This window comes from Gavialis gangeticus, unplaced genomic scaffold, assembly GCF_001723915.1.
Source record: "Gavialis gangeticus isolate Ggan-Ray unplaced genomic scaffold, GavGan_comp1, whole genome shotgun sequence".
NCBI lineage: Eukaryota > Metazoa > Chordata > Crocodylia > Gavialidae > Gavialis > Gavialis gangeticus.
In genome coordinates, this window is record NW_017729024.1 from 99,034,537 (window position 1) to 99,046,336 (window position 11,800).

General features: G+C 44.0%; 1 protein-coding gene across 3 annotated transcripts in view; it reads left to right on the plus strand.

The window, feature by feature from the left end:
- The window catches only part of NMRK1 (nicotinamide riboside kinase 1), a 39,651-nt gene that overhangs the window by 4,006 nt on the left and 23,845 nt on the right, over positions 1-11,800 (plus strand). For all 3 annotated transcript variants that reach the window (XM_019517439.1, XM_019517440.1, XM_019517441.1), the window contains one exon: positions 58-148. In XM_019517439.1, coding sequence (XP_019372984.1) covers positions 58-148 — 91 coding nt within the window. The remainder of the gene's footprint in view (positions 1-57; positions 149-11,800) is intronic.

Genomic DNA, 11,800 nt, shown 5'->3' on the forward strand with positions numbered 1-11,800 from the left:
TTTTTTTTTTTTTTTTTCCCTGTCCTGACATAGCCTTTATTCTGTTCTTTAACTCAGTGTAACAAATGGGGGGAAAACAACACTGGCAGAAAAGCTTGAGAAACTGCTTCCAAACTGCAGTATAATCTCCCAAGATGACTTCTTTAAGGTAACAGCATATACAGAAAGACTTTATGCATAAAAATAGACTTGAAAATGTACTTGCTGCAAAACTATTAATAGAATTTGTAAGAGAGAGAGGTAAATCAGCTGCACTATTATACTGCTGGGATGCTTCAGTTGCTAGAGTAGATTTGCTATGTGACCAAGAGAGAAACAATCTGACTGTATTCCTTGATGGTGTGTTTCAAGATCAGCAATAGGAATAGAGTATATGAATTTTCTAAACGGCTTCCTGGTAATTTGGTTTTGTTTGGGTTTTTTTTTGCAATTATGCGTAACTTTAGATAGAAAACAATTCCAAACAAAAATGGCATCCAGGAATGAAGATTACCCTTAGGTCTAAAATGCTATGTTTAAAACTCATGCTAAATGCCCGTCTGTCAAAGTTCCACCATTTTTGGTGAGTGCTACCTCTGGGCCATGATACCTAGTCGGTGTTAGGGTATCTTCCTGTCCTCCAGCAGGGATAGAGCCCAGGTGTCTTGGTTCCTAGAGGGCCTACAGCCCTCTAATAGCAAGTTGGAGTTCTGCAGGCAAGAAATGGTACTGACTCTCAATATGCAACTGCTCACAGCTTGTTCTGACTTTAATACCATTACCATTCCACAGATTGAGGATGGTCTACATGCAATGTATAACTTTACCCTAAAACTCTTAAGTATTATGGTATGTTTTTCTTATCTTCTCTAAACCATAATAATTAGTTCTAGCATCAGTGTGAATAGGAGGAGATTGTCCTTAGTTTTGACACTGCTGATCTCACAATGCAGTTTATGTAATTGTTCACAACCCCCCCCCCCACACACACACACACACACTCTAAAATGACTTAAAACAAGGTTACTTGAGAATTGTGGATTAAGATGCATCTCTTTCTTTTCTTTGGGAGAACAACAAAGATACTGTGCTCTGTATTGAATTTCCATTTTAGTTCCTCTTCCAAAGAATTGTCTATTGGCAGGTTGGTTGATATTCAGATGTGAGCTATGCCTTCTGAAATCATCACTTTTTGAAGTGTGATACAGGCAGTCCTCGACTTTGACATTCGAGTTATGATGAATGGCACTTATGACATTTATAAATTGACACCCTGTTTCTACTTTCTGACATTGGTTTCAACTACCATGCTCAATCTTATGTGACACCATGCCAGTGAACAAGTTTGCTGCACTTCCCATCTCCCTGCACTGATCTACCATGCAAAAAGCCCTTCAAAAAGTCCAGCAAAGTCACCTCAAAGAAGTTATTCCAAATCAATATGATTGTTATTTACAATATAAATACATTAATGTAGCTATATTACTCATCTATAATTGACTGAGTACAAAATTCTGGGTTATTGTTGGTGAAAATAGGGTATCAGCCCTTGGTTCAGGAACCAATCCCCCATTTATAACATGGAACTGATTTTCCCATAGGAACAGAATTAGGACGTTTTGACTTAAAACACAGCTGTCAGGAACCAATTGTGTCATAAATCCAAGGACTGTCTGTATTCTATTCATTGTAAACAAAAAGATGCCATGCATCGTTTTTGGACAACTGTTATTCTAGACCATAGTTGAATAGAATAGTATAACCCAAACACTATAAGATTATCCCCTACCATTTAGAACAGAAGGGCCCTGACCTCATTTATGGAATGAGATCAGGGCCCTTGAAATGGAAACTTTCTTCACAAGAGAGGCCCCACTGGAGCTATGTGTGATACTGGCTGAACTACTTGTAGTGGTTCTACTCATGTAAGGGATACTACATACCTGTGCATATGTATGTGCAGGCTCTGGGATCAAGTGTATATGCCCACTGCAAGATATCCAGGTGCTCTGGTGCACAGCTTTTGACCTCAAAGCAAACAAACCATCCTCTTCCTGTCCACATTTTTGTTAACCATGAACCAAATACTGATTGCTTGGATCTAGACTACTTAATGGTATTTGTGCTTGCCACTAGGATCATCATCCCAAGTTACTCAGTGCCATACTGAACAAGGTCCTTTTAGGAAGTAGGGGCAACTTTACACTAAAGCTCCATGGTAGGAAGAGTGGGGGAGCTTTAATTAGAGTGGCTCATGGCCACCCTAATTAAAGTGGCACTTTAATTAGTGGCTCTCATTCGACAAGCTTTAGTTAAAGTGCCCCGACCACTTTTTTGAAGCATGAGGATGCTAGAGTGTGCTTGATTAATCAAGTCTGCTGTCATGTGTTCTAATTAGCATGTGTTGGAACAAGGTATTAGGCATGTGTGTAGATTTTATAGATTTCTAGGGTTGGAAGGGATCTTGTAGATCATCAAGTCTGACCCCCTGCTCTAGGCAGGAAAGAGCACTGAGGTTAAATAACTCCAGCTAGGTGCCTATCTAATCTCTTCTTGAACACCTCCAAGGTAAGGGAAAGCACCACCTCCCTTGAAAGCACATTTCATATTTTGGCAACCCTCGCTGTAAAGAATTTCTTCCTGTTACCCAATCTAAATCCACTCTCCTTTTAGTTTGTGGCCATTATTTCTAGTAACCGTGAGGGGCGCCCTGGGCCCCCTTATTCCCTGATGACCTCCCGTGATGAGTTTGTAGACAGCCAGAAGATCACCTCTCAGCCTTCTCTTGTGGAGACTGAAGAGATTCAGGTACCTCAGTCTGTCTTCATAGGATCTTACCTGCAAGCCCTCAACCATATGAGTACCCCTTCTCTGAACCATCTCAAGGTTATCTATATCCCTCTTGAAGTGTGGCGCCCAAAACTGGATGCAGTACTCCAATTGTGGCCTGACCAATGCCGCATAGAGGAGAAGTATCACCTCCCTAGACCTGTTTGTGATGCACCTACTAATGCAAGAAAGAGTGCGGTTAGCCTTACTTATTACCTCATTACATTGGCAACTCATGTTCATTTTTGTGTTGACTAAGACTCCGAGATCCCTTTCCACTGCTGTGGTACTCAGAATAGTACTTCCCAGTCTGTAGGTGTATTAGAGATTTTTTTTTCCCTAGGTGCAGCATCTTGCACTTATCCTTGTTAAATTGCATCCTAATCTGATCTGCCCACTTCCCCAGTCTGTCCAAATCCACCTGAATTTGCCCCCTGCCCTCCAAACTATGGGGTACAGTAAACACACTGGTGTCATCTGCAAATTTGGACAGAGTGCTTTTAACCCTCTCATCCAAATCACTGATGAAGATATTGAACAGCACTGGTCCAAGGACAGAGCCCTGGGGGACACCACTGCCCAGATGTCTCCAGGGAGAAACCATCCCATCCACCACCACTCTCTGAGTGCATCCTATAAGCCAGTTTTTCACCCACCTTACTGTAAAAAAAAAAATCCACATCACAGCTACCCAGTTTGCTTGTAAGAATTGAGTGCAACACTGTTGAAAGCCTTTTTAAAGTCCAAGTCAATAACATCTATCTCCACCCCTGCAGCTAAGCACTTTGTGACTTGGTCATAAAAAGAGACCAAGTTAGTCAGGCAGGATCTGCCTGCTATAAACCCATGCTGGTTTCCCCTTAACATTGCATTACCCACTGGCCCCCAAAAATGCAATCCTTTATGATTTTTTCTAAGGTCTTGCCAAGAATAGAGGTGTAAGGCTAACCAGCCTATGATTACCCGGATCCTCCTTCCTCCTCTTCTTGAAAATAGGGACCACACTGGCCCTTATCCAGTCTTCTGGGACCTGTCCTGAGCACCATGAACACTCAAACAGGTGTGCCAGTGGTTTTGCTATAACACCGGCCAATTCTTTTAGTACCCTTGGGTGAAGATCATCGGGGCCTGCTGGCTTAAATATGTCCAACCCCTCCAAGTGCCCCTTCACCTATGGTTAGCGCTGACCTAGTGGATTGGTATTTCTCTTATTGGGGGGTCTGTTTCTATCCATGTCCAGGAACACAAATGCAAAGAAGTCATTTAAAAGCTCTACTTTATCCATCCTGTCTGTTCTGAGTTGCCCTAGACCATTCAGTAGAGACCTTATGTTACCCTGCGCCGCGTTCTTGCTCCCTACATACTGTACTTAAAGAAGGACTTTTTGTTACTCTTAATCTTTGTTTCCAGCTTAAGTTCAGTATCTGCTTTGGCCTTCCTGACTGCTTCCCTGCAAGCATGAGCCAAACAGGTGTACTCTTCCTTGGTGGCCACCCCCTGCTCCCACAGCCTGTAAGCCTCTTTTTTCCTTTGAAGGCTCTCCTGGATTTCCCTATTCACCCAAGAAGGTTTTTTGGGTCTTTTGCCTCCCTTTGTGTGAACTGGGATGGTGCCCCTCTGTGCCTGCAGGATCAGTCCCTTGAGGAACTCCCACCCTTCTAGGACTCCCAACTCACAGATTTGATTACTCCTCAGTCCCCCTGAGCGCCTTGAAGTTGGCCGTCCAGATGTCTAGCACTTCAGCCCTACTAGGTGTTTTTCTCACCTTTTGCTGGATAGTGAATCCTATCAACTGGTGGTCACTATCCCCTACGTGACCTTGTACCTGTAGATCTCTTACCAAGTCCTCCCCTGTAGCCAGCACCAAGTCAAGTATGGTATTTCCCCTAGTGGGACTGCATACCTCCTGTGTTAGGTGCATGTCTTATATGCAGGTTGGGAACCTACATGAATGGGCAGACCTGGCCGACTGCTCCTCCCAGCAGATGTCTGGGTAATTTAGGTTACCCATGACAACTAGGTCCTTTGAGCGTACTGCCTTTGAGAGCTGTTTCGAGAACTCTAGGTCTAACTCCTCCTCCTCCTCCTGGTGTGGGGTTCTGTAGTAGACCCCCTCTACCAAGTCCCTTTCACCCCTACCCCCTTGTAATCTGACCCATAGGACTTTGATCTGTCCTTCTTCTGTCCCCATTTTTATTACAGAAGATGTATAATGTTCCCTGCCGTATACAGCAACGCCCCCCCACTCTTTTTTCCCCAGTCTGTCCTGTCGGTATAGCCTGTAGCCCTCAATGCCCACTTCCCAGTTGTGGGAAGGGTCCCACCAGGTTTCTGTTAGTCCAGCCAGGTCGAAATCTTTGTCTGCAAGCAGGAGTGCAAGTTCCTCCTGCTTGTTATCCATACTTCTAGCATTAGTATAGAGACACCTAAGCCCCCCAATAGGTGCCCTTGCTACTCTCCTATCCTGATTCTTAATGGGCCCTGTAGTACTTACTTGGTCAATTCCAGTGTGCGGTTCATGGCTCGTCTTTCCTAGACTCGTTCTGACTTGGACATTCCTGTCCCCCAGCGAAGCTAGTTTAAAGCTCTACATAGGATGTCTGCCAACCTGTAAGAGAACAGACTCTTACCTTTTGGAGAGAGACGTAGAGCATCACGTCCCAGCAAGGTCCTATCCTTGAAGTACGGATCATAGTCTAGAAAGCCGAACCCTGCATGGTGGCACCAACTCTGAAGCCATGAGTTGACCTCCCCAATGCAGTTGCTGTAGGTGCCCTAGTCTTTGATGCACTGGGAGACCCCTTGCCTTTCCTTAAAGATATCTAAGGCAGAAGCTGTTCAGCTTGCCACGCATACTTTGGCTATTCTGCATGTTACTAAGTTCCTATGCTTTAGCCATGGATCTGTCATGTGACTGCAGCCCAGTTGTTACTGGTGCACAGTAGCTAGTAGAAGCACATGGGAAAGCCTCTGTACGTTACAGAAATATGCAGTGGCCTTAGAAGGCAAGGTTGATGCAATTCTGTTCAGGCTTTCTGGATCTGAAAACGCTGATGTACACCTGGGGATAGAGCAACAGAGTAGAGCAATCATGCCATTTTACAGATACGGGGTGGTTTGCAGCATGTAAAACTTCTGCAGTAGAAAACAGGACTGCATAGCTGTGTCGGGAGCTTGTCCTAAAGCACCAACACTGTACTTCATGTTCAATGGAAAGAATACCAGTTCAGGAGAATTGGCGAAGTGTAGGGGGCGCATGTGGGTGCATATGCACCCCCTGAGCATGGCAGTGCACCCTCTATGAAAAGGCACCACTAATACTGCCAGCAGCACCTGCAGGAGGTCATCGCTTGTCACACCCACCCCTGCCAACACTGCCAGCAGCGTTTGCAGGCAGTCCACAATCGCCGCTGGATGCTACTGATGCTGCTGGCAGCATCTGCAGGTAGCTGCTGACCACTGGTCAGTGCTTGTCAAACCGCCCCCCCACACCACTGACAGTGCTGTCGCAGCTCCATGCCTACCGCTGTCGCAGCTCTTACCGCCGCCACCTGACAGAGCTCACCGTACCCCCCCAGCCGCTGTAGGCACGCAGCATTCATGTTCAGAAGTAGTGGCTATTGGTCCTGGAGGCTGACAACCCCACCTAGAACATACATGAAACTTAGAACATAGAATTTCAAATACATCCAAAGAAAGAATTAAGAACAAATCTGCCAACGCAAATGACTGCTAGCAGAAAGTAATTATACTTAGCCAACTACCAAACAAAATGGAAGCTATAAAACTAATACATAAACTAAAGCAAAATGCAGCAAAAAAATGAAAGCAAATCTAGTGTTTGTGATGCTTATTTTTGTAGTGCTAATCTTGTCTTTCTTTCTCAACTCACCTCCTCTTGATGTGCAGTGTGGCGTGGTATAGAGACGGCAAGAAGTGGCAGGCCTATCATGTTTGTCTCTGAAGTGGCAGGTCCATCTCCCAGGGAATCACTGACATTCTCAGATTCTGAACAGCCTGTGGATGATGGCACACTAGAGAAGCTGCAGGAATAGGGCCAGTAGAATTTCTCATGCTTGTTGAAGCATGTGCGAGGCACATCTACATGAGGCATTTACTGCGCAGTTGACTAATTAGCTGTGCAGTAAATGTCTCGGTATTTACATGTACGCCCCTTGTATTTACAAGTACTATCCTGCTGCTGAGTAAAATACAAGTAGTAGCTTACTATTAGTATTAGTAAATACAAGTACTACCCTGCTGCAGAGTAAAAAAAAAACTCTGCAGCAGTATATGCTGGAGGGGCTCTCTGGGTCACAAGGGTGCTTCAGTGCAGGATTTGCCTGCCAGCTAGCCCCACGCTGAGGCACCCTTGTGCCCCAGCCATCCCCTCTGCAATACTTTGAGCCAGGGGGAGCAGCCCTGGGCTGGCAGGCTGACCTCCAGGGCCCCCTGCCAACGAGGGCTGCTCCAACCCAGCAGTATATGCTATGCCTGAATAAACTACTGCGGCGCTTATTGCTCCCAGACTCGTGTTCAAACAGTATGCTTGGGAGCCATAAACTGTGGAGTAATAAACTCTGGAACAATAACCTTTGCAGTTTATTCAGGCACTTTAAAGCACATGTAAATGTGCTCACAGAGTGCCATGTGTTGTTACAGACTGCACTTGTGTCTAGAGAGGAAATTGCATAGAGGCCACCACCAGAGCATGGTCCTGAACAAGGGCCAATTTTTACCCAGAAGCCTCCTATAGGCTCATGTGCTGGCAAGTGTTAGTATTAGGATGGTATTTTATACCGTTATGAAAAAGTGCTCCGTGAGCTCCCAGTCTCATGCCCCTTGTATAGTCTTCTGTTCCAGAAACCTGTCCCAATCTCTGCTTCCGCACTCATAGTAGCTCCATGAATTCCTCTTACAATTGTCATTTACAATTGGCTTTCTTTTTCCCGCATCATAGCAATGTCTGTATAGGGAGATTCCTGGGACAAGTTGGTTGCCCCTTCAAATCTAAATGCTTGCAATGACAGTGAAAGAGATGGGTGGATGTTTGGTTTGTGTTTGTTTTGTGGGTAGCTGGATGGGGCTGGAAGTGAAAGAAACTAATTCCTTCATCACATCTCTTAGCATTTTCTGGTATGCTATGCTTTTTCATTTGTGAGCGTCCAGAGGTAGGCAAAAATTAACAGTACTGAGTAACTTCTCCCTCCCCACACCTCTCTTTTTTGTTTAAAACTCTGCTTAAAAATGTTTAGTAACTTTGGCCATTGTTAGGAGAGAGACATTTCATAACTGAGTCTGTCTTACCAGGTGGGGTTTCCTGGTGTTTTTCAGTCTGGGTGATGCATTAAGGGCATCTATTTTTAGATATAACTGAGTGGAAAAGAGAAGTGGAATTTCAGGCCAGTGCAGAAGTTCCCTGAATCTATGCAGAGAGATGATTCTTAAGAACTTGGTGACAGCATCACATCGGTGAGTGGAGGGAACAACTGCATTAAAGAAATGGACCGACAGTGTTTACCCTAGCTGCTTACTTGCCCAAATGACTAAAATTGCTTCTGCGTGAGAGGAGGTTTTTTTGGTTTTGGAGGGGTTCAGACATCACTTTTCCAGAATATCGAAAGATGAGAGAGGACATTATTAGGTTGTCAAAGTTAATGTTATTTTGATAGCTGTGAACTGACCCCCTCAAACTCTGCTGTCAAGGGATTTAGTGTTTTATCTCTATAGAAACGGAATGCTCAAGAGGACCTTTGCCAAAAGCCCCCCCAAACCCAGCCAATCCATCTCTTGTCTGTGAACACCTTGCATGAAAAGAAACTTCTATAGACAAAGCCAAGTTCTTATGTAATGGATCTCTTACTCTTCACCCTGACCAGTATTGTTCTCATAGTTTACAATTCCATTGTTCTGTAAGCGTTTGTGTATTGTAGTGTAAAGAAAAAACTGGTTTTACAAGCTTGGCAGTTTGTGTGTGGAGAGCATTTTTTGCCTTGCATAGTATATCCTTAGACGCCTGTGATCATGCAACTGTAGTTGAAATCAATGAGGCATTATTACACAACCTCTCATGCTTGTTCTATGTGTCTTGGGGTCCAAAGTCAGGAGGAAGTATGAGAGAAGATGTAGATTCTGCCCTTACCCTGAGCCTGTCACAATCCAGGAAATTCAAAATTCTTCTAGCTATTAATTAATTGTCCCTATGCTTTGCCTCAAACTTTCTGTCAAAGCAGTAGTGAACTTAGCAGACAGCAGCTGCTGAGCTGAAGTACTGTTTCTTCTACTGCTGTTGCCTCTGCTGGTGCAGTATGGGGTTAGGTGCTGTCCTTCTCCAAGAGTGTCCTGTCTGTAAAAAAGATCTAGTTTCTAGAATGGAACCTCGGGAGGATCATAGTACTGGCAGGCACCTTTATGCAGCTCTGCATAGCAAGGGCGTAACACAGGTACATTACTAGTTCTCCAGTGTGCGTGCTTTGCAGGATATGCTGTCACCACAGCAAGCCAGTCTTATGAATGCCCAGCTATGTAAGTAGGCTAGGGATAGTGTTTTTATGGTCAGACTGGTGCTCCAAGGTCTCCCTCCAAATAATAAATCAAATGAAAATGTGTTTCTCTGGCTTGGTAATTGCATGTCAGGACACTTCCTTGTCCTGGCAATCTGGAGCAGCCCACAACTAGACAAATTAATGGATGACAGATCTGTTAATAGCCATTAAACAGAAGAGTCTGACATGTTTCCTTTGGCATCTTTAAACCAATGATGGTGGATGCTAGGGAAGCCAATGACCAGGGGATAGATCAGTCTGAGTATACCTGGTTCAGTTATTTCCCTTGAAAGCATCTGCTCCTGCCACTGTCAAAGATGGAATCCCTGACTAGATGGACCATTGCTCTGACCCAGTATGATGCTTTCTATGTTCTTACAAAGAAAATGAGACATTAAAAGGGTGATGTGAAAAGCTATCTAGCTGCTGGGGTGTAGAGGAGAAGAGGATGAAGTGTGGAGGAGGGTCAGAAGGCACAGGTATAAAGGATTGTAGGAACACAAGTGGAAAGACTACCTGTCACTGTGTCCTGTAATTTGTGACTACTCTGCACCACTGACTATTTCTCTTAAGTGTTATAGATCATAGGTCTGGGTCATTGACTAGCTGGAACTTTGGCCTCCTTCCACAATCCCTCCAGATAAAACTTAAAGGCAAACCAACTGGCACCCCAGAATGACCACAGGATATACAATTCTCATAGTTGCTTTTGTTCTATTGGTCAGAATTCACTGATCTACCAATACTGCAACTAAGTGAAAAGCTTCTTAATGGCACACAGTGGACATGCCATGCAGAGTCATTCCCCAGTGGCAAAAAATGAGGCTTTTGTGACAGTATGGCCAGAGAGTGGGGCTACTGTGCAACATTCCTGGACCTCAAGGCTTTGAAGATGAAATTCCTTTCTGTGGCCATCAAACTGATGGTCCAGAGAAAACAAAGCTGGATCAGAGCTAGGGAGGCTTCCCTGAAGGGTTGGTTGGTTTGTTTGTTTGTTTGTTTGTTTGTTTGTTTGTTTGTTTTAATACTGCAGATGTTTTAATAACTCCAAACTGTATTCCCAATATGGAATTTATTTATTCTAAATTGCAAGAGAAAATAAGAATACCATTCCATCCCCCTGGAAATAAACATATTGGTCTTCCTAGAAATGGAAAGTTTTCTACCTGCACTAGAAAATGAAGATTCTCCCTCCTATCACGGTCAGTGTTAGGACTTAAGGAGTAATTATATAAAAACTTAGTTTTGTCCTCACAAGTTTCTGTGCATGCCTTGTACAACCAGATACTCTGAAGAATACAGAGCAGCCAGATAGTGAACCCATACTAATATACTAGACTAATATAATAGACTCTGGCCTGCCTAGTCTACAACAAACGTGGAAAAAGTTGACCATAGGAAAGGTACCTATGATGTTAGGGAGGCAATTTGTCAGCGCTCTGCATGTGAAAAGTCTAATGCTAATCCATCTCAGTCTTCTGTGCCATATTCTGCAGTGTAAGGGACAGCAGAAACAGCAGGTCCCAGTTGGTGACTGGCCCTGCAAATTTTTTTCTAGGTCATTTGGTTTCAAAGGTGGCCTCTCACAATACAAGAGAAGAGAAGAACACATCTAGCCTCACCTAATGAACAAAGAATACAAGCAAGCCAACTCAAGAGTCACTTTAAGAGAGGAATAAATAAAAGCTGCCAGTTGCCAAAAGAAGAAGTGTTATTTGTTGAACTAAATAAAAGGCTCCTGGGAGCAAAAGAGATTAACATGCTATTAATTTCTAAAACAGTTAAACCAAGGGTGACCAGCCTGCACCATGGGTGCCACAAATGGCACAAGCAGCATCCATGTGTGGCATGTGGCAGATTGGGGAGGGGACAGACAGCACAGTGGCACATAGGCCAGGAAGCAGAACGTAGAGCAGCAGAGCAGGTGGGAAGCACAGGACAAGGAACAGAAAACTGAGCAGCATATCAGGCAGGACAAAGGGATCAGAGTGGCACTTGGAGATGGTGTGGGGCTCATCTGTGTCATACCTGCCAAAAAGGTTGGCCCTCACTAAGCTAAGCAAATTGGTGATGAAAAAAGGCAGGACCACAAGGAAGTGCAGCTGAACAAGAAAGGGTGAAGACTGCAACTAAATTAAAACTAGCACATAGATTAAAATTAGCATGTATCTATAAAGAAGAGTCCACAGATTTGCTGGAGAGGTGGGACTTTTAGCCAAAGAAGCAGCAGCTGTTTTAAAAGCATAGATTCAGGGAGACCAAAATAGCAAACAAAGCTGGAAATAACAAACAAATCAATAGTGGAATCCACAACAATAGCTATCCTATCTTTGTTCTTATGAGAAGCTGCTGTCAAAAAATTAAAAACAAAGACTATAGACACCAGCAAGCCAAAAAAGCTATGAATGACTAAAAGAGTGATCAAGAAGGGGGTGTGCTTGAGATTT